This window comes from Mustela putorius, unplaced genomic scaffold (genome assembly GCF_011764305.1).
Source record: "Mustela putorius furo isolate JIRA1106 unplaced genomic scaffold, ASM1176430v1.1 tig00000580_pilon_pilon_pilon, whole genome shotgun sequence".
NCBI lineage: Eukaryota > Metazoa > Chordata > Mammalia > Carnivora > Mustelidae > Mustela > Mustela putorius.
The window spans coordinates 14949763-14970915 of record NW_025421423.1 but is presented as its reverse complement, the minus strand read 5'-3'; the positions used below and the strand labels follow the sequence as shown (position 1 = coordinate 14970915).

Sequence of the window (21153 nt, the reverse complement as noted above, 5' to 3'; positions counted from 1 at the left end):
ACAAGAGAAAAGTCCCCCCACCTCAAAAAAAGAGGTCTCATCCATACCTAATGAGTACAAGGTTGTACTTACTTTGGGGTAATCCAATTCGAAGAAGGTCTCCAAGTTGTTGATTAGGTTAGGATCTACTCCTTTCAGTGGCTTTAGAAGAGACACGCCTGGGAGCTTGCTGTATGGCTGTTTGTCTGTTGCCTTCTTGTTGAGGTGTAATCGGCTAAAAAGCAAAGGATGTATACATCATTTCTGGAGAACACATTAGTGCTAAATCAGCCTAATGTGTTAAGCTATCAAGCAATTACTAAGTTCGGGCGCCTGGGTCGCTCAGTGGGTTAAGCTGCTGCCTTCGGCTCAGGTCATCATCTCAGGGTCCTGGGATCGAGTCCCACATAGGGCTCTCTGCTCAGCAGGAAGCCTGCTTCTCCCCACCATCCCACCCCCGTCTCTCTGTGCCGGCCTCTTGGCCTACTTGTGATCTCTGTCAAATAAATAAAATCTTTTTTTTAAAAAAAAAAAAAAAAAAAAGGGAAGAAGAAGAAATTATTAAATTCTCAGTTTTAAAAAGCTATCTGAAAATGAAGGAAAGTAACCAGATAAATGTCCAGTTTAGGAAAACCGGAACTAAGCAGAATGAATGTTCAGATGAAGCCTGGAGCTTAAGACTGTGGTTTATGCTTCGAGAACAATGCCCAGCAGAGAGTACGCAGCCAATAAATAAATACATGGTGAAGAACTGAATTATAGTTAGCCCACATATTAACTGCCCTTCCTCCCAGCCTGCCATCTATGTGGACCAAGAACTGCAACAACAGTAGTGGTGGGGGGGGGAAATCCCCATCTTCCCCAGAAAGAGGGAGAAATGTAACCAGAAAAATCTGAGAAATACTTGTAAGAAGCAGTCCACACAACACACAACTGAAAGAAGCATGACGCTGCCAGCATGGCAAGCTGGGGTAACTAGCAGACCTCCTGATATTCACAAGATCAGAACGGCAGGAGTGGAACAGAGTGAATTTCAAAATTAAGGGGGAAAAAATCTCTATGATGAGCAAAATGTCTATTAATGACATTGGAAGATACACCAGTGCCACCAAAACACAAGTCAGTTGGCCAAGGTTCTCCGAGCTGATCCATCCCAAGGGTACGACAGCACAGGGCTCCTAAGGAGGGAAGCCACGCCATTTAGAATGTGCCCTGGTTGGGACGCCTGGGTGGCTCAGTTGGTTAAGCAGCTGCCTTCGGCTCAGGTCATGATCCCAGCGTCCTGGGATCAAGTCCCACATCAGGCTCCTTGCTCGGCAGGGAGCCTGCTTCTCCCTCTGCCTCTCCCTGCCATTCTGTCTGCCTGTGCTCGCTCTCTCTCCCTCTTCTCTCTGACAAATAAATAAAATCTTAAAAAAAAAAAAAAAAGAATGTGCCCTGGTTAATGTTCGTGGTGTGAAAACAAAGAGAAGAGATGCCTTTCGGTAGAGTGGTGATGTTTCTAAAGGAAGTCACTGTAGTCTTTCCTCTTTCTTATAAGCAAGTCTCCAAGCACTCAACAGTAATTAGAGGTTAGAACAATCACGGGACCATGCGCAAGATATTTTAAGACACACATTCTTCCACATTTTAACATCTCTGAAATCGAAGGCATCTTAACAATTGGTGGCAGCCAGATGGCAGTCCTAAATTAGTAGCATGAAAACCAACCAACGAAACCTTCTAGAAGATCAAGAAAACGCCAGCATCAATGCATCTCTGATTTGATGAAATACACTATTAATCCATGAATGACTTCTGAAAAGTACACCACTGACGTCAGGCAGAGCAGTGAGCCATGTGTTCATGCTCAGCTAATTGAAGGGCAGGGATGTGCCACAGAGAACATCTGATGTTTCAGATAAGGCCACAGGACATTTCACAGAAAGAAAACGGGTTACCTACAATGGAAAACATTTAAAACAGTAAGAGAGGGGCGCCTGGGTGGCTCAGTGGGTTAAAGCCTTTGCCTTTGGCTCGGGTCATGATCCCAGGGTCCTGGGATCGAGCCCCGCATCGGGCTCCCTGCTGAGCAGGGAGCCCGCTTCCTCCTCTTTCTCTGCCTGCTTCTCTCCTACTTGTGATCTCTGTCTGTCAAATAAATAAATAAAATCTTTAAAAAAATAAATAAATAAAACAGTAAGAGATTTTTTTTAAAGAACAAGATGGTATCCGTATCAAGCTACAGCCCCCAAAAGCTGGAAAATAATGGGACGCCATTTCCAGTAGTGCTCCACAGTGCAGTTAGTACGCAAGTTGTTTTACTGGTCTGCCATGAGAAGAAATGGAAAGAAAGCGTTTAGAAACATTTACAGCAATCTGACATTTACATGCCACCCAAGCATGTGATCAGTATTTATTTTTATTGTAGTTTACCGAAGTATCAGTCCGTGCCAGACTGGAAAAATTTTAAAGAGCTGATCCTCTGCCATAGATAGTTTGGAAAATATTCATCTAGCAAGTTCATCGAGAGGCTGGACAGAGGTAAAAACCACGATCTAAAATTTATATAACCACTGGGGCACCTGGGTGGCTCTGTTGGTTAAGCGTCCGAATCTTGATTTCAGCTCAGAGGTCATGAGATCTCAGGGTCATGGGATTGAGCCTGTGCTGAATATGGAGCCTGCTTAGGATTCTCTCCCTCCCTCCCTCAACCCCACACACATGCATGTACTCTCTTTCTCTCTCTAAAAAGATAAAATAAGGGGTGCCTAACCAGCTCAGTTGGCTAAGCATCCAACTCTTGATTTTGGCTCAGGTCATGATCTCAGGTTATAAGATTGAGTGTGAGATGGAGCCTGCTTCAGATTCTCTCTCTTCCTGCTCCCCAATGCTGCCACTCTCGCATGCGTTCTCTCTCTTAAAAAAACAATAAAATAGGGGCAACTGGGTGGCTCAGTGATTTAAGCCTCTGCCTTCAGCTCAGGTCATGATCCCAGGGTCCTGGGATCAAGCCCTATGTGGGGCTCTCTGCTCCGCAGGAGGCCTGCTTCCCTCCTCCCCCTGCTTCTATGCCTACTTGTGATCTCTCTCTCTATCAAATAAATAAATAAAAATCTTTTTTAAGTAAACAAATAAAAATTTTTAAAAATTTTAAAAATAATAAAATAAATAAAAATTTATATAACCACAAAAATGACCACTATTCCATACCTAACAAAATGGCAGACTGGAGATATTTGGAGAAACCTATCCAATACAGAACATATAGACTGCTGGAGAAAAAAAAGTTTATATATTTAATTGATTGACAGTAATATTCACATGGTTCAAATCACTGACGATATTATGACAGTCACATGAAAGAAGTCTCCCTTTCACCCCTGCCCCCCAGGCTCAGCATTATTAGTTTCTTACTCATCTTTCCAGAAACTTAAAAAAAAAAAAATAAAAAAAAAAAACTGCATATACAAGTCAACACACACATACAAATTCTTACATAATATTTATAATGTTTAATATAGATGCATTAAAAACACATTTTAAAATATGTAACAGAACTGTTAGGAAAATAAAGGAACCTCCCAGGTTGGAAATGAGGAGAAATCTCTGAGTGAGGGAGAGCTGGCTGTTTGGCCCAGGGCCATCTGTTGGTCCGTGATGTTTCAGAGATGAAGGCAAGAATGAGGGAACTCTGTTCTGTCCACCTTATGGAAATACGGAATCTCTGAAAGGCAAAGTAGAAAAATGCTGGCCCACAGTAGGAAGATGGGGATGTTGCCTTCTTGGATTCACTCCTGAATAAAGTGGAATAAAAGGAAAAAGTCTTCCAAGAGAACACCCAACCACATGGGTTTGGAACCCATAAGGCAAACTACCTGCGCTGCTTGAACAAAACCCAAGAGAAATAAAAATTATAATCACTGACACTAGAGACTCAATAGACAGACAGGACAGAAGAATGCATAGACAGTTCAAAAGAGAACTGGAGAACTGGAATCTAGATTCAAAGAAATTATTCAGGATGGGCCACATCCTGAAGGCACAAAGTGAATGGGACGCAAAGACACTGAAATCATGGAACAGTGTGCGACATGGAGGATAAAATAAAAAGGCCTGAAATCCCAGGAATTTTTCATCTCTTCCCACTGCATGATCATTACGTGCTATTAAATTCATCAAAACATGCACGAGTTCATGACCAACACAGAGAAACCCAGCCTACTAACCCACTGAATTTGGCAAGTCTTCAGATTAAAAACAACAAGGATAACTTAAACAGTGTTAAACAGTCTAGAATGGATTCCATTTCCCCTTTCCCTTCTTCTTTATTAAGACATTTTACTTTAAATGCTAATACAGATATACCTTCTATCCTTTGGAGATCTTTTCATATCAAGAATGCAATGTTTTATCAGACACATTCTGACTCACCCAACAGCAATGAAGCTGTCTCCAAGTTTATGATGAAGAGAACTGGTTAATACTGTATATGAAATTTCTACTCAAAATAACGATAACCCAGACTGTATTATGGGACCTTTAAAAAAAAATTCCTATTTGTGTTTCTCCCATATCTCTCCTCTCCCACCCCCCAGTATTTCATACCTCAAGGAGTCATCTCATGGCGTATACTCTAGGATACAGGACTCCTACTTTGGAGAATACTCTTTCGATTTACGTAACACAACTGAGAAAGCCCCTTGTTACACATTAGTTTATCAGAAACAGTAAAATATCCATTAAGTCACACACACAGTCACTCGGCACTGTGCTTACCACACAGTGGTGTTCCACGACTACTCAGCAATTCCCCCTCCTGAACAATCACTTCTGAACCCCAAATGTACCCCACCCATTATCCTGTGCACTGGTGAGAACGGCGATGAACAGGGGAATTCCTGACTGTCTGGGGGCTGCGGTCGCATGGGGGAGTCGCACATGTACAGAAGCTCTTCCCCATATAAAACTGTTATAGTCAATCAAGCTATGTTCTAAAGCAAGAAATATATTAACTTGGCTTGCCACCTGGAGAAATAATGCTGGTGGGTGCCTTGCCCATAGCCAGTGTTTTGTAAACCAATCAGTATTTTTCAAAATATGATCAACAGCTTGTCTGCCCAGAGTCTCAACAAGTGGCCCGAGTGGTGGAGTCCTCCAAGTGGGGTGGCTCTGACAGGATCTACAAGGGCTACTGGTTTCAAACCAGTGTTAACTTTGGTATCTCAGGGCAGGAGTTCTAGATCACTCAGAACTGAACTTGAGCCTAACACATGCATCCACATGCCGGCCACGGCTTTATCATGGGTGCCCATTGCCACCACTTGCCTAAAGCAGGTGACTTGCTTTCTGTCAGGATCCTTCAGGTTCTACACTAGGAATCCAGTTCTTCCTCCAAATCATGTATTTGGCTGTGGGCCTGTCCTTCTTTTAGAAGGTGGAGGACAGTATTTTTTATTGATGGGTAACACACATACAGCAAAGACCACATGTAAGTATACAGCACAATGAATCTCCTCAGAGTGAAACACACATGTAACCAGTGGCTCCAAATCAAGAAGCAGAATTGTTACCAGAACCCCAGAAGCCCTTGGCATGTCCCCAACTAACTACCCTCCTCCTCAAGGGTAACCACTATCCTGACTTCCAACACACTAATTCTACCAGCATTAAAATTTTATCTAAATGGAATCCCACAGGATGTACTCATTTGTGTCTGGTTTCTTTGACTTCAATGTTTGTGAGACTCAACTTTGCTGTTACATTTAGTTACAGTTGATTCACTTTCTAAAAAATATTTATTTATTTTCAAGCGGGAGTGTGGGCACGGGAGAGGGATAAAGAACCTCAAGCCAACTTTGCAGAGCATGGGGCCTGACACAGGGCTCGAGCTTATGACCCCAAGATCATGACTTGAACCCAAATCAAGAGTCCGACGCTCAACCGACTGTCTCACTCAGGTGCCCCTAGTTCTTTCATTCTTATTACAGCATGTATTCCTTGTATTAATACACCACACTTTATTTAGTTACCTTCCGTTGATGGGCGTTTGGGTTATTTCCAATTTGGGGCTAATACACACAGTCTGCAGCCTTGTCTCTGTCTTTACACAAGTATCAAAAACCCTGGCCTAAACCCCACCCCACCCCTGGACTTAAAATTTTGGACAAGATGAAGAAATAGGGACTGGATTTGCTTGCCCACCTGAAGCAATTTTTTAAAAACCAGACAAAACATGGGAAACAATGGTTTGGTTTGTTTTTTTTTTAAGATTTTTTATTTGACAGAGATCACAAGTAGGCAGAGAGGCAGGCAGAGAGAGCGGAGGAAGCAGGCCCCATGCAGAGCAGAGAGCCCAGTGTGGGGCTCGATCTCAGGGCTCTTGAGATCATGACCTGAGCCGAAGGCAGAGGCTTAACCCACTGAGCCACCCAGGCGCCCCTGGAAAACAATGGTTTTCTAAGATAACCGGATATACGGTGAAGGAGGATCCGGTCTCCTGCGACATGGAAAACAAATGAAGTAAGCTCTCCAACGGCCCAGGCTTACTGCCTAGAAACGATTTCCAGGCCAGGAGTTGAGTGTTTTTCAAAATTTACATATATAATACCTCACAGTAAAAGCCGGTTTAATGGACCAGTTGCAGAAGTTCAGAATCTGTATTTTCACAAGCCAGTATCAGTTATTATCCCAAATGATTCTGATGCAGGCCAGCAGTGAGCCACATTACAGCAGACTACAAATTCTCCAGGCTCCAGCAAAATAATAATGAACAGTACATGTATCTCAATTAAGAAAAAAAAACACCTACTAAATAAGAGTAAATAAGCATATACAGAGCTCAGAAGTTAAGGATAGTTCAGAGACAAAAATATGGAGCCCTCCAGAGTTTGTTAAATACATGAGCTCTTGTGGGCAAAGTGTGCCATCAGCAGTTAGCCACAGATCAACGGAACAGAGAGAGGGCCGGTCATGCACGAAGGGGACTGTAAGTGAGTAACCCAAGAAGCAGAAAGGCAGGAAAAAAGGACTTAGTAAAGAAGGCTTTATTTGGCTAAGCTGTTTCTCTTTTTGAAAGTGTTCAAGAGGGGGGCACCTGGGTGGCTCAGTGGGTTCAGCCTCTGCCTTTGGCAGGTCATGATCTCAGGGTCCTGGGATGGAGCCCTGCATTGGGGCGGGGAGGGGTCCTCTGCTCAGCAGGGAGCCTGCTTTCCCCTTTCTCTCTGCCTGCCTCTCTGTCTACTTGTGATCACTCTCTCTCTGTCAAATAAATAAATAAAATCTTTAAAAAAAAAAAAGTGTTCAAGGAAGAGCAACAGTGAATGCAGCTGAGAGGTCAAGACAAGAACTGGAATTCTCCCCACTGGGTGGACTTGGGGCCCTTGGAGCACCGTGGGCAGGGGCAGGTCAATGAAAACAGGCTGAGAAGCAAATGAATGAGAAGTGCAATGTGGTAACAGTTTCTCCTGACATCTGATCTGAGTAAGTTACTCTGGCCAAAGGAACTAGATGGAGAAAGGTTTTTCAGTTTAATTTTGGAAAAATAATTTTCTTCTTTAATACCTGAGCACACAGAGTAAGGGGAACAAGCCAGCCAAAGGTAAAGAGAGAGCATTTAAAATAATTCATGGCACGCGGGGACCCATGGTGTGGAGCAGGAGTTAGGAAAATCTGACAAGACTGAGGTAGAAGGGTGAGGAGTTCGAGGAGGTTCTGCCAGTAATGGGTGACAGGAGCTAAAGAAAGAAAGCACTGCCAGACAGCGCTGAAGGCTCGGCAGAGATCTGAGACCATGAATGTGTCACAGAACTAACCCATGGGGCTGTGTGCTTGCCCTCTGCGGGATTTTGAAAGTTGAAAAGCTATAAATTGTAAGATGGGCTCAGGATAACAAGGCAGACTGACAGGAGGGAAGGCGAGGGGCAAGCTGATGGAGTGATGAACTCTGGAGTTCTGGCAAGAGGGAGAATCCAACAACACCAAGAGATAACAGGTGGAGGCCACAACTGTGGGCAGACAGCCTAGGGCAGTTGTTATCAGCCTTGACTGCACAAGAAAATCACCTGAGGCTTTATTTAAAAAAAAAAAAAAAAAAAAAAAAGCCTGCTGCTCAGACCGTTAAATCAGAATGTCTAGGGCTAAGGTAAGCAGTATTTTTTTTTTTTTAAAGGCCTCCCCCTGGGGACTCCAAAGGGAAGGCCGAGCTGAGACCATGGACTTGGGAAGACTAGGTAACTGTGACAAGAGAAGGACGCAAGAAGGGCTGGAAGCGAAGGAAGATCAGCCGTTCCAGGACGGCGCAGAACAAGGCCGCGGTGAAGCAGTTCAAGTGGCCTGAGAATGGGAAAAGCTACAGAAAAGGAGTAGGGGGTCCCTCCACAGAACTTTCGGTGTCGCCAGTTATCAGAACCTCAAAGCAAAGTCCCACGTAGATACTCTATCCTTGTGGATTACTTCCCGGGTTATTTTTAGGTTATCACTGGCCATACAGAGCAGCACGCTGGTTTCAGAGCCCCGGCTGGAGCGGATCGCCTGGATTTTTATGCCAGTTTCATAGCAAAGTAACTGAGTATCCTTGGTAAAATACTTCTTTATCTCATTTTTTTTTAAGATTTTATTTATTAATTTGACAGAGAGAAATCACAAGTAGATGGAGAGGCAGGCAGAGAGAGAGAGGGAAGCAGGCTCTCTGCTGAGCAGAGAGCCCGATGCGGGACTCGATCCCAGGACTCTGAGATCATGACCTGAGCCGAAGGCAGCGGCTTAACCCACTGAGCCACCCAGGCGCCCCATATCTCTTTTTTTTTTTAAGTGTGGACAATTAGTAGTGAGAAATAGAGGAGACTGAGCCCCACAGTAAGCATTCAATGATAGCTAGTACTGCCAATTTTTCTTAAAACTGCTAATTTCAAGGACATCTCTCACTTCTCTGAGTTACCATAGTTCACTTCTCTGAGTTACCATAGTTCTAGTAAGAGATTTAGAATTGTCAAACATTGAAGAGGCCTATTCACCAGAATTGAAGAACTGGAAACTCATATATATATTTAAAGATTCTTTCATAGATATTTAAATATTAAGCCATTATGTTGCGGTTTTTAAATATACTTTTATTTTTTAAAGATTTTGTTTTTAATTCAACTCTATACCCAACATGGGGATCAAACTCACAACCCCAAGATCAAGACTGTCAGACTCCTTGGACTGAGTCAGCCAGGTGCCCCCATGTTGGTGTCTGTTGGTTTTTTTTTCCTTTGAGAGCAAGCGAGAGAGCATGAACACTTGAGGGGTATAGGGCAGGTGGAGAGAGACACACTTTTTTTTTTTTAAGATTTTATTTATTTATTTGACAGCGAGATCACAAGTAGGCAGAGAGGCAGGCAGAGAGAGAGGAGGAAGCAGTTCCCTTCTGAGCAGAGAGCTCTATGCAGGGCTCGATCCCATGACTCTGAGATCATGACCTGAGCAGAAAGCAGAGGCTTAACCCACTGAGCCACCCAGGCGCCCCGAGAGAGACACTCTTAAGCAGGCTCCGCGTAGCACTCGTCTTGTGACCCTGAGATCATGACCTCATGAGCTAAAATCAAGTTGGATGCTTAATGACTGAGCCAGCCAAGCTCTCTGGGTGGGGGTGGAGGGGTTAAAACATAAAACAATCCTTGTGTATTAAGAAAGATAAAAGGGGAAAGGAGAATCATCAAAAGTCCCAAATCATGGTTAAAGCAAAGTAGAAAGAGGGCGTAAGACAGATTTAACGCAAAGTTTAAATTATATGCAGCATTTAGGCTAAAATTGTATTATAAGTTAAAATTGTGCCCAGTATTTAGGAACCAATTTAAAGTTCTACATATGATCCAAAAGCACAGAGACAAAAGAAGTACAACAGAGAGGAACATAAATATCACCAATGAGCCACTGAAGAGTGGCCTGAGCTCTCCTTTCAAACCACTGGAAACGTTCTCCACTGGGCAGAGGTGCTGCACAGTCCTGGCTTCTCTGAATTCCTCTACCCTCAGAGCCTCACTGAAAATGTGGGATTCTAGTGCTACAAGAACCCTTCCCTTGGCTCTGCGAGAGGGAGAGCTTGCCACAGAGTGGAGAGAAGGCCAGACACAATGAGCAGAGTAACTCCCAGTTACTATGTAATCCGAGCACACTGCCTTCTAGGACGGAGACGTTCTGAGGGATTCCAGATGACAGTGTTTTGTTGACCATAAAATCACCATGCCCAGGGCGGTACCCAGAGCAAACGCTACAAGGCACCCTTCTCCTGCTAGTCCAGGTCAGGCAGAGGCCCCTCCACACCACCCCTAGCACCTGGAAAGCCCTCAATCCAATGGTAGCATGTCCCAGGCCTCGGGCCCAGCAGAACCATGAATTTGGGACTTTGATAATAATCTTAGTTCTTTATGAAACAGAATCTCCCCTAACACCTATGTCCATTTGGTTTTCAGAAATTTGACTGGATCAAATTTTCAGGAACACACTGGATATAAAAGGAATGCACCTCCTCTACATCCAGTCAATGTTTTTGATTTGTTTCATTTTTAAAGATTAAAATGATCCTGAAATGTGACTGAGCAATGCTAGGGAGACAGAAAGCACAGGAAAAGTTCTGTATGTCACTCCCGAGGAATGATTTCTGAATTAAAGTCTCAATCAGAAGGTAGTCACTCTGTCACAAAACTCACTTTCCTGTAATTAAGACCCATCACCATGGGGGGGGGGGTGGTGCTGACAGCAGGCACGGGCACCTGCAGGGGTGTCCCTGCCAGTAGGGTGACGGGAGCTGGGGTGCTTCCTCAGAGTAAGTGAAGTCCGAAAGGTCGTGAGGGATGAATCGCAAAAAAGAGAGAGGCCTTCAGGGCCCTGCTTTCCACTGTGAGCTAGAAGGACATCTATTCAGGGAACACTTCAAAGAACTCAAAGCGCCTGTTAAGAAATATTCAAATATTTGGGAGGTTCTGCTGGATTTTATAGCAGCTTTAGCTTGATGAGATCTAATCGCCTCTTGGCACTAGGGTTTTCAAAACTTCTGAGCTGCTGGAATGGCCTTCTTTTATCTTGGGTGATTTTTATTTCCTAAGAGCTCAGTCTCTAAAATTGTTACTCTTTCTATGGCTTATTGTTTCATCCTTCTAAGCTTGTAGTTCCCCCTCCCTGTTCCTCTCAAGTTTTTCATTTGATAGGGCGTACCACTTCAAATGATTTATTTTGCCGGCTCCTCTCCTAATTTCATTCAGGAGGCACGCCTGGTGTGAAGGGAAAGTCCCGGGAGGGTGGGCAGGCTGTGCCCTTTCCGTGGGCGGGCAGCAGCATCTACAGCAAAGAGACACCTCCGGGAGAGGCAGCCCAAGATCCTCCTGCAAGGCTTCCAAGGAAAACGTGGATTCCTTGATAGCAAAGTTCACCTTGCTTACCAGCCCCAGACCGTGCTTTTTTTTACAGTTCTGCTGGGTGGCTCCCATGAACCACTTTATCTGATTCTCAGAATTAATCTTCTCTGCTCCAAGCTTGCGAATATGTGAAATGAGGCTGACTGCTGTATCAGCAGGTCCCCTACTTCAGAGTCCTTGCCTGCGATTTCCCATGATTAAAGGCTTCTGTTGTTGTTACTTGTGACTGTGCCCTGCAAGACTGTTACCGTGTGTTTATGATGAGTATGTGTCATGACTCATGCTACTTCCGTAATGCACGGATCTTTTCAACAACAGCACTGCATCAAAATGGGATTCTTCAGCAACACAAAGCACACCTTCTGGTACAACCTGAACTCGGCAGACACAAGCTTCCCCACGGAACACATCACAACCAACAGTGAGTGAGTGTTACAGGAAAACACAAACTATTTCCACTGGACCATAGACTTACATAACACAGAATACAAAAGATTCTATTACCATTGAAAACAAGTCACAGATCTTTATTAATTTTTACCCAAAACACTCCAATCACTAATTCTTTTTTTTTTTTTAAGATTTTATTTATTTATTTTAAAGACAGAGATCACAAGTAGGCAGAGAGGCAGGCAGAGAGAGAGGTGGGGAAGCAGGCTTACCGTTCACCAGAGAGCCCAATGCAGGGTTTGATCCCAGGATCCTGGGATCATGACCTGAGCCGAAGGCAGAGGTTTTAACCACTGAGCCACCCAGGTGCCCCCCAACTCACTAATTCTTTGGGGACAAAAGAGCTGCCCTAGTGTAGGAGAAATAGATAAGAGCACAGAGCTTCACTAATAGTAACTAAGCAAGCCAGGCACCTAGCAGAAGCTATGGTCCCTGTACACAGTGCTCAGAAACATAGGAGACCCTCAAACATACCATATGCTTACACTCTTTTCAAATAAAAGGAAACTAATGGGACTATCCCAATGCTCTTCTAAAAAATTCCCTAAAGCAGAATGTGATGTTTAAATTATTCTGTATATAAAATAAATTCTGTGAATGGAGGAAAAGCGGGGACACGTATGATCTGCACACCAACTGAGGAGGGCACTGGGTTCTGCACCCTCTCAAAGTCAGATCTTAGTGTAAAGATTATTTATCACCAGACAGGCATTCCCATAGGAAAACCCTGGGGAGGGGGAGGGATTCAGATTTCTAAGTAAACATTAACAGAACCCTGTTTCCTATTTTAACTTGCTATTCATTAGAAATAGTGAAATAAAGATTCCATTTGATCCAATAAATTTCACTGAAGCCCATCACTACTGAAAATATCCCCAAATCTGACCACCTACCTCAGATCACAAGGACCAAATGACACTAAACTAATGACACTGAAAAATCCATCATTACTACTGGAAAAAATTCAGAGTTCATTCATTCAACCAGCAGTAACTGAGTGCCTAATACACACTGGACATAGAACAGTAAATAAGACGCTGCCCCTACCCTCAAGAGCTTACAATCTAATTGGGAAAAAGAGACAACTGAGCACACATTTACAATTTAGATGCATAAATTCAAAGCACTAAAATATAAAAAGAGGTGCCTGGGACACCTGAGTGGCTCAGTCGGTTGAGTATTGCCTTTGGCTCCAGTCATGATCCGGGGGTCCTGGAATGGTGTCCCACATCAGGCGCCCTGCTCAGCAGGGAGTCTGCTTCTCCCTCTCCCTCTGCCTGCTGCTCACCCTGCTTGCCCTCACTTCCCCTATCAGTCTCTGATAAATAAAATCTCAAAAAAGAAGAAGAAAAAGAGGAGGAGGAGGAAGAGCCACTTAACACAGTAAAAAGCTAAAGCCTAAGGGCGCCTGGGTGGCTCAGTGGGTTAAAGCCCCTGCCTTCGGCTTAGGTCATGATCCCAGGGTCTCAGGGATGGAGCCCCGAATCAGGCTCTCTGCTCAGCAGGGAGCCTGTTTCCTCCTCCTTCCCTCTCTCTCTCTCTCTCTTTCTGCCTGCCTTTGAACTCTGTAAAAAAAAAAAAAATTTTTTTTTTAAATTAAAAAAAAAAAAAAAAGCTAAAGTGTAAACTTGAATGAGAAGTTAAACCAAAAAAGGGGGGGGGGGAGGAAAGGATGGAAAAAGAATTCTAAAGAAAACACACAGCATATACAGGGGAATTTCAGTAATTCAATATTGCTGAAGAATTGGGGCACCTGTGTGGCTCAGTGGGTTAAGCCTCTGCCTTTGGCTCAGGTCATGATCTCAGGATCCTGGGATGGAGTCCAGCACTGGGCTCTCAGCTCAGCAGGAAGCCTGCTTCCCCCTCTCTCTGCCAGCCTCTCTGCCTACTTGTGATCTCTCTCTGTCAAATAAATAAATAAAATCTTAAAAAAAAAAAAAAAACACACACACACACATAGCTGAAGACCTAGGTACAAGGGCTCAGTTCTCAAAGAACTATGCACGTCTCTTGTTAAGGAGCCTGAATGTTAACCTGAAGGCAGTGGGGGAACCATGGTAAAATTTTAAGCACATGGTCTAGTATCAGTGCTCCAGGAGGATAAGGCTTAAGAAAAATAAAGTAGAAACCGAGCATGGCTGTGGGTAAAGATACCAGTGAACAGAGACAGTTTCACTTATCTAGAGTAGAGATAAAGGGTACTGCCCTCCTGATGTAGGAAAAGGGTGGGATGATGGAGTTAACAAACCATCACAGAATATTAATCACTGAATTACAACTGTCATTTTGCTTTTTAAAGCAATCACACTATCGTCTAAATTTGGTATCTTCCCAGGCTCAGGTTAAAGGGGTTCTAGCGCCAACGTGGATGGACCTAGAGGATATTATGCTTAGCGAAGTAAGTCAATTGTAGAAAGACAACTATCATATGATCTCCCTGATATGAGGAAGTGGAGATGCAACGTGGGGGGTCTGAGGGGTAGGAAAAGAAAAAATGAAACAAGATGGGATCGGGAAGGAGACAAACCATAAGAGGCTCTTAATGTCACAAATCAAACTGAGGGTGGACCGCGGGGTGGGGGGGGTAATGGACATTGGGGAGGGTGTGTGCTGTGAAGTGTGTAAACCTGGTGATTCACAGACCTGTACCCCTGGGGCTAATAATACATTATATGTTTATAAAATAATTTTAAAAGGGCGGGGGGGCTCTATCGCTTCATTCATTCTCCCGGAAGTTGTCCTGGCAGCAATGACCCTGACAGAGCAACACGTGACCAAAGTCCAAAAGCATCCTCAGAACTGAACCTAGAAAAGAAACTCTCAACTCAGGTTCCACTACCGCTCAGAACACCAATGCATTACTGAATTTAAGGCAAAGATCAAGCTATCTAAAAATAACATTTGAAATGCTAAAATTTACATTAAAAACAATTCGTTTCTGATAGGATGTTCACAGACATCTGATACAATAAGCATTTAAATTCCACTAAAAAGCTAGGCAGCAAATATAAAAGCTGCTGTGCTAAGAAGGTTTGAAAAGGTAGTATGAACTTGAAAGGAAACTCCAGGGAAAGACCTCTGCTCTACTAGAGGGCAGTTAATATTTACAGATACAAGAAGTATTTCCTCACAAGAAGCCTGGCACCTCCTGTCACTTAAAAAGATAAAACCTAGCACTGAACATTAGAACTTTACAAACAGGACAAAATACTATAATCCAATGAGAAGGAGAAATGGAAAGAGAGGGAGAAAAGAAAAAATAGGGAGATGGAGGGAAAAAGGCAAGGTGCCTCGCTCAGATACTCTTATCATGAAGCAATATGGCTCCCAAGGGCTAAAAAGAGAAGAAAATTACTGGTTCCAGACTTCTGTAGGGCTTCACTGCTGCTCCCAAGCTATCAAACCACACTAGCTCTCAAAAAGGAAAAAACTCAAAGATCACTTAACCAATTCTGCCTGAGGTTAGAATCATTAGTTATTTTTAGGGGACAAAAAAAATCTTGGGAATAAGAGCCCTGAATTTTAGGCTCTAATCTCACTATTATCTTGAATGCTAGAGGCAGTAATCCCACAAAAGTCTGTCATCTAGAATATATTACAAAATGACTAAGCATCAGTTCAGTATGAAAATGGGAAAGGAAGGCTGCCTCAGTGGACTGGGCAACCCACTCCTGATTTTGGCTCAGGTCATGATTTCAGGGTAATGGGATGGAACCCCACATCGGGCTCCCTGATCAGCAAGAAGTTTGCTTCTTTCTCTCCCTCTGCCCTACCCCTGCCACTCATGGTCGCATTTCTCAAATAAATAAAATCTTTTTTAAAAAAGAAAAGAGGGTTTTCTAGCTTATAAATTATCTCAATTTTTTAAATTTTTTAAAAGATTTTACTTATACAACAAAGACAGAGAGGACAAGGAGGCAAAATGACAGGCAGACAGAGAGGGAGAAACAGGCTTCCTGTGGAGAAGGAGCCCCAAGCAAGGCTTGATCCCAGAAGTCCTAGGATCATAACCTGAACCAAAGGCAGAGGCTTAACCAACTGAGCCACCGGGGCACCCCTCATTTTTTATTTTTTTAAACTGCAGGCTTACAGGAATTGTGAGACATTTGTAAAATCTGAGTAACTTGAGCAAGAACTATTTATTGCATTAATCATATTGAGCTCCTTTTTTTTTTTTAAGTTTCTTTTTTTTTAGTAATCTGTACACTCAATATAGGGCTCAAATTCTCAACTCTGACATCAAGAGTTGCATGCTCTACCAACTGAGCCAGCCAGGTGCCCCTGAACTCCATTTTTTAACACAGGCCAATACTTAGCTAAGTCTCTTTCTAAGGGGACACAATTCAATAGAACATTGAATCTAAATTAACTAGATACCATTAAACACTGTATTTAACTTTATTAATCAATTCATTTTTTAAAGTTTTTAGCTTTCCTTAGCCATCTACTATAATATTTCCATGACTTAATAGCTTTTAACAGTTAGGGGTCCGTGATTCATCTCTTTAACGTGACAACCAGATAATGGTGCAATATAAGTTTTTGAAATAGGTTCTATCTCCACCAGTTACAAGTGCAAAGTAGGAGAGTTTCAATATTTGCTTATTTTATGTACACTTTACCTTATTTCAAAAAAGATTTGAGAGACAAGGAACATGTGTTTAGAAAATTTATTTTTCAATAAAATACAGAATGTCAGCACACTGTTTTAACCAAAATATTGTTTCCAGTGTTCTTTAGCTTTCCTCATCAAAATGTTAAGCTAACTAGTTTGCAATTTCACTAAAGACATTTTGCGGGGTGGGCCACAAACCATACTCCTCTGCCAAAAATAACTCATTAAACTGGGATGTATTTTTATTTCATTAAGAAAGTAATCAGACCAAACACCTAAGTAATTTTGAAGGTGGTACCAAAAGAAAGGAACTTATCCAAAAATGGTGGGTGGTGGGAGAGAGATCAGGATTTAATTTATACATAAATTAAGCTGCTGACTATTTGCTCTATGTTGAATTACCCATTTCAGAAAGGTGTTCACAAGATTCCTTTAATTAGCTGTTCATCATAAGCTCTTATAAACTAATTGCATTTTCTTCCTCTATTTTCAGGATCCTGTTACTATCGGTCACAAAGGTAACTACATGAGGTATTGGAAAATAAATACAAAGCCTCTCTATAGTATTTTAACTAACCTAGGTATTTGCACTATTCTCAAACAAAAAAATATTTAAAGAAAACTCTGCTGTGCATCACTAGGCACAAAATAAATATAACAACTATGGAGTTGTCTCAGTCTAACAGCACAGGTTACTTGGAATATCACGCTACATCGCTAGCGTTCATTTTAATTAAATAAGTATGACTTTATCATTATGTATATATAATTGAGGAAGGGATATATCATAGTCCTATGTTGAAGGAAGTCCAATTTTCCCAAATTGAGCTGTAAATTTAACAATTCCGATTCAAAAATTGCACTTAAAAAACAAAATTACTTAGGGTCTTGAAAAAAAATTTAAACTACACCTTTAAGTAAAAATGTGTAAGTAAAAATGTAAAAATGTGTAAAAGCCAATAAAGTTTGGAAAAGAATGGGAGGTTTGCCTCACCAGAAGTAAGGTTATAAATTTCGTTAATTAAAACAGTGGATACTAGTACAGGAACAGATCAATGAAACAGCACTGGGAGCCTTGAGACATATATGTAAGTATACAGAAGAATTTAGTCTATAATAAAAACAGTATTTCAAAACCATGGAACAATCAAATAATAATCCACTAAGTGATTCGAGGACAAGTGCTAAATATTTAGGTGAACCTAAAATTAAGGGTCTGGCTCTCATCATACCATGAAGTAAAATGAGTACATCACATGATAAAATGTAAAAACAATACAAAACAAAGAAAATTTAGATTACTAAAGAAAAACATGTTAACTATATAATAATTGGAGAAATACATATAAAATTACACAAATCAGAAACATTTTTTTAAAAGCCCTGCAAACCCAAAACACAGGCACACATATTTTTCTCCATGTTAAATATATGAACATAGTTGAAAGACCAAAAAAAAAAAAAGCTAGGGGAAAAAACCTGCAACCTATCACAGAAAAACAATCTTCATATCAAGACTAATGGGGCAATGGATTGCAGCACAAAGGATTATGAGTATATAATTTACAACTAAATGTAACTAGCATGTCAATATATGGAAAACATTCAATGGAACCAGTAATTAAAGGAATGAAAATAAAAGACAGGAAACAGCGAAGAGCCTGATATTTTAGTAAGGGGAAATGGGTACCATCATACATTGTTACCAGGACTATGAACAGATACAATTTTCTACAGGGCAGTATGTATCAAAGTTTAAAATGCACAGGCTTCTGGCCCAGTAATTCCTCTTTCAGGGACATAACCTAAGGACATCCTCTCTCAAAATATACACAAATGAATCTACTCTAGTGTTGTTTGTAATCTCTATGAATTGACAACCTAAATGTCAACTAATAACAACAAATACATATTAGTACCTCGTAAACAAAAATGTCACCATCTATTTAAAATGATGCAGAGATCATACATTTATTGACATGGAAAAAAATGGTCATAACACTTTACATGGAAACTCCATGTGAACAGGTTGGGCAAACCCTGGATGTCTTGTTCTGCAACCTTACTTCAAGTACCTAGAATAGTGCCTTGTACAAAAGAGCTTCCCAAAAAGCATTTCCTAAATAGATTAATTTTTAAAAGCAAGCTACAGAACAATAATCATGTCGACTCCTCTTTCCTCTCTCTCCCTCCCCTCTCACTCTCTCTACAGGTGTGCGCGCGCACACACATACACACACACACACACACACACACACACACACACGGAAGAGCAGTCACAAAAGATTAACAAGGTAATGGAGTTTTGATGTGTGTGTTTAACTTTCTTCTTTATTCCCCTCTGTATTGTCTAAATTCTTTACATATTAAGCATTTTTTAAAAATTTTTATGATTGGAAAAAAGTAACAAAATTGATTTTTAAGAACTCATACATTAAAAAAGAACTCCACAAAGTGTCCAGCGACAACAGCTCACAAACTATAAAAACTAGTATCAGCAATATCCAAATTGGTATGTCTTCTACAATGTAGCATGTTTCTCTAATACCAGGAAATGCCACTCCATACTAGCAAAATGCAGAATTTCCAGAAGAAAAAGCATATTTTTTCTGTAGTAAGAAAGGGGGGTAAAGCAACAAATTTCTTAAACGTCCTTCCATTTCCTCTACTAACACATACCCTCTTCTAGTTGGTGATAAAGATTACTACGTATAGTCATTTTTTTTTCTTTTTCAGGCTAAAATGCCAGTGAGTCCACATCAAAAAAGTGCTCTATGCGATTCTTCCATTTCTTCAGAAAAACAGATTTTATTTTAAAAACATTTAAAAAACTGAAATGTCAAACCAGCTACATACCCTCTGTCATTACTCATCCCACCACCCTGTTTTATATTATTCACAGACTTTTGCACGATATGAAATAACCTTCTTCGAATTTTTATTATCTGTCTCTCCCTTCTAGAATGTAAGCTCTATGAGGCCAAGAATTCTCTCCTCCTCACCACTGTGTCCCCAGTGAATGGCATCTAGTAGGCCTCAAGGAGTTATTTGTTGAATAACGAAAAAGGGGTGTGAGTGAGGAGGGGACAAATCTAAACAACACTATAAATAAGGAATTGGACGAAAGGAAAGAAAACCACAATGAAATGTACAAGCTGACCTGACTACTCAAGGCTGTAACATCAGCCCGGAGGTTTGGTGGACATTTTTAAGCTGGACAGGTGCTCCACACCTTATCTAAAAGCATAGCGCTCTTCCAGGAAGAAGAAAATCCACAGGGAGGTCTCCGGGTAGCTGTGTGCAGCCCCCAGTAGAGTGGCAACGATCATCATCATAATAGAAATGTCGTCCAGATCGAAAAAACAGCAACAGCAACAACATACTATACATCTTGGCCCAGATGAAAAATCAAACGAATTCCCAACACAATGAAACCAAGCAAGCAACCTTCCGCCCGACACGTAGAAAGAGCACAGTCTCCTTCCCCCCTGGCCGTGCAGTCTCCCGCAGCCCAGCAAAACGTTGCCCTCACTCATCACTTTTCCCCCTCAAGGACCCCCGCCCCAGCTGGTCTAAGGGGAAAGGGAATGGGGGGAACCATATGAGCATTAGCTTTCTCCACCCCCACCCGAATCCAATCCTCTCCAAAGCGCAATGCTTCCCACCTTCCCACCCTCTCACCCCGTGGCCCTGGCCCTGGCCCCCGGGCCAACGGCTCCTCCAGCAGCCCCTCACTCACGTGTAGATGATGGCCATGAAATGCATCAGCCACAGCACCAAGAAGAGGATGAACCCGAAGACGGCCATTCCCTCCAAGGCCAGGTCCAGCAGCGCCATCCCCCGGCCCGGCCCGGCCCGCTCCGGCCGCCGCCGCGGACCGCGCTCCCGCAGGAAGACAGGGTGGGCGCCCGGCGCGGGGGCGCAGGAGGGGAGAGGAAGGTGGGGAAAGGAAGGGGCGGAGGGGGGTGGGGACGGAAGGGGCGGGCAGGGCCTGCGCGCCCCGCCCGCGCGCACTCGTTCGCGCTCGGTCCTGGGCGCGATCGCGGCTGCGGGCGCTGCGGTGGCCGGGCTCCGTGGTCAGAGCGGCCGCGGCCCGCGCTCTGGCTCGCCTCTCCACACCCTCGCGGTCGCCGGCCGAACCCTGCGCGCCTGCGCCCCCGATGCCAACGCCCCGCCGCCTCGCCGTCCGGCCCCGGGCCGCACAACTCCGCACCCTGCTCCGCCGCCGCAGCTCCGCGCACTAATCGAAACCGGCGGCCAGCGCTCCGACTCCCCGGCGCGCCCCGCCCCGCCTCCGCCCACCGGAACGGCGGCGCCCGTCCCTCTAAAGGGCGGTGCGCGCCGCGGCTCCCCGCCCACCCCGGCCGCCCGCGCGCCCGCTGCGTCACCGTCCCTGTCGGGAGCGCGCCCCCGGGAGGCTTCTGCCGGACGCGAGCCTGCTTTCCCCGCGGGCTCCAGTCTCCGGCCGCGCCTCACCCTCGGCGTTGGGCGGCGGCGCCCCGGGGCGGCCAGCACTGCGGCGCCGCGCTGGCCTCCCTCGGCGGTGGCGGCACGTGACCCTGTGTCCGGCCCGAAGGCCGCTTGCCCTCTGACGGGCTCCAGTGTTTCCGGGCGCCCCGCAGAAAGACACGGAGTTCTAGGCGGCCGCCCCAGTTGTCTCGAAATCCAGCTTCCAAAGCTGTGTCTGCCGCTTCTCCGGCCCGCACTGCTCAGAGAGGCTTCGGCCCTCCTCCA

The 21153-nt window shown here is 43.6% G+C and overlaps 1 protein-coding gene across 1 annotated transcript in view; it reads right to left on the bottom strand.

Annotated features, from left to right (window-relative positions):
• Positions 1 to 20647, bottom strand: part of UGCG (UDP-glucose ceramide glucosyltransferase) — a 40347-nt gene extending 19700 nt beyond the window's left edge. Inside the window, exons 1-2 of the mRNA XM_004747805.3 lie at positions 20159 to 20647; positions 73 to 214 (exon numbers count right to left, since the gene is read on the bottom strand). Coding sequence (XP_004747862.1) covers positions 73 to 214; positions 20159 to 20256 — 240 coding nt within the window. The 5' untranslated portion in view covers positions 20257 to 20647. The remainder of the gene's footprint in view (positions 1 to 72; positions 215 to 20158) is intronic.
• Between the last annotated feature and the right edge of the window lie 506 nt (positions 20648 to 21153).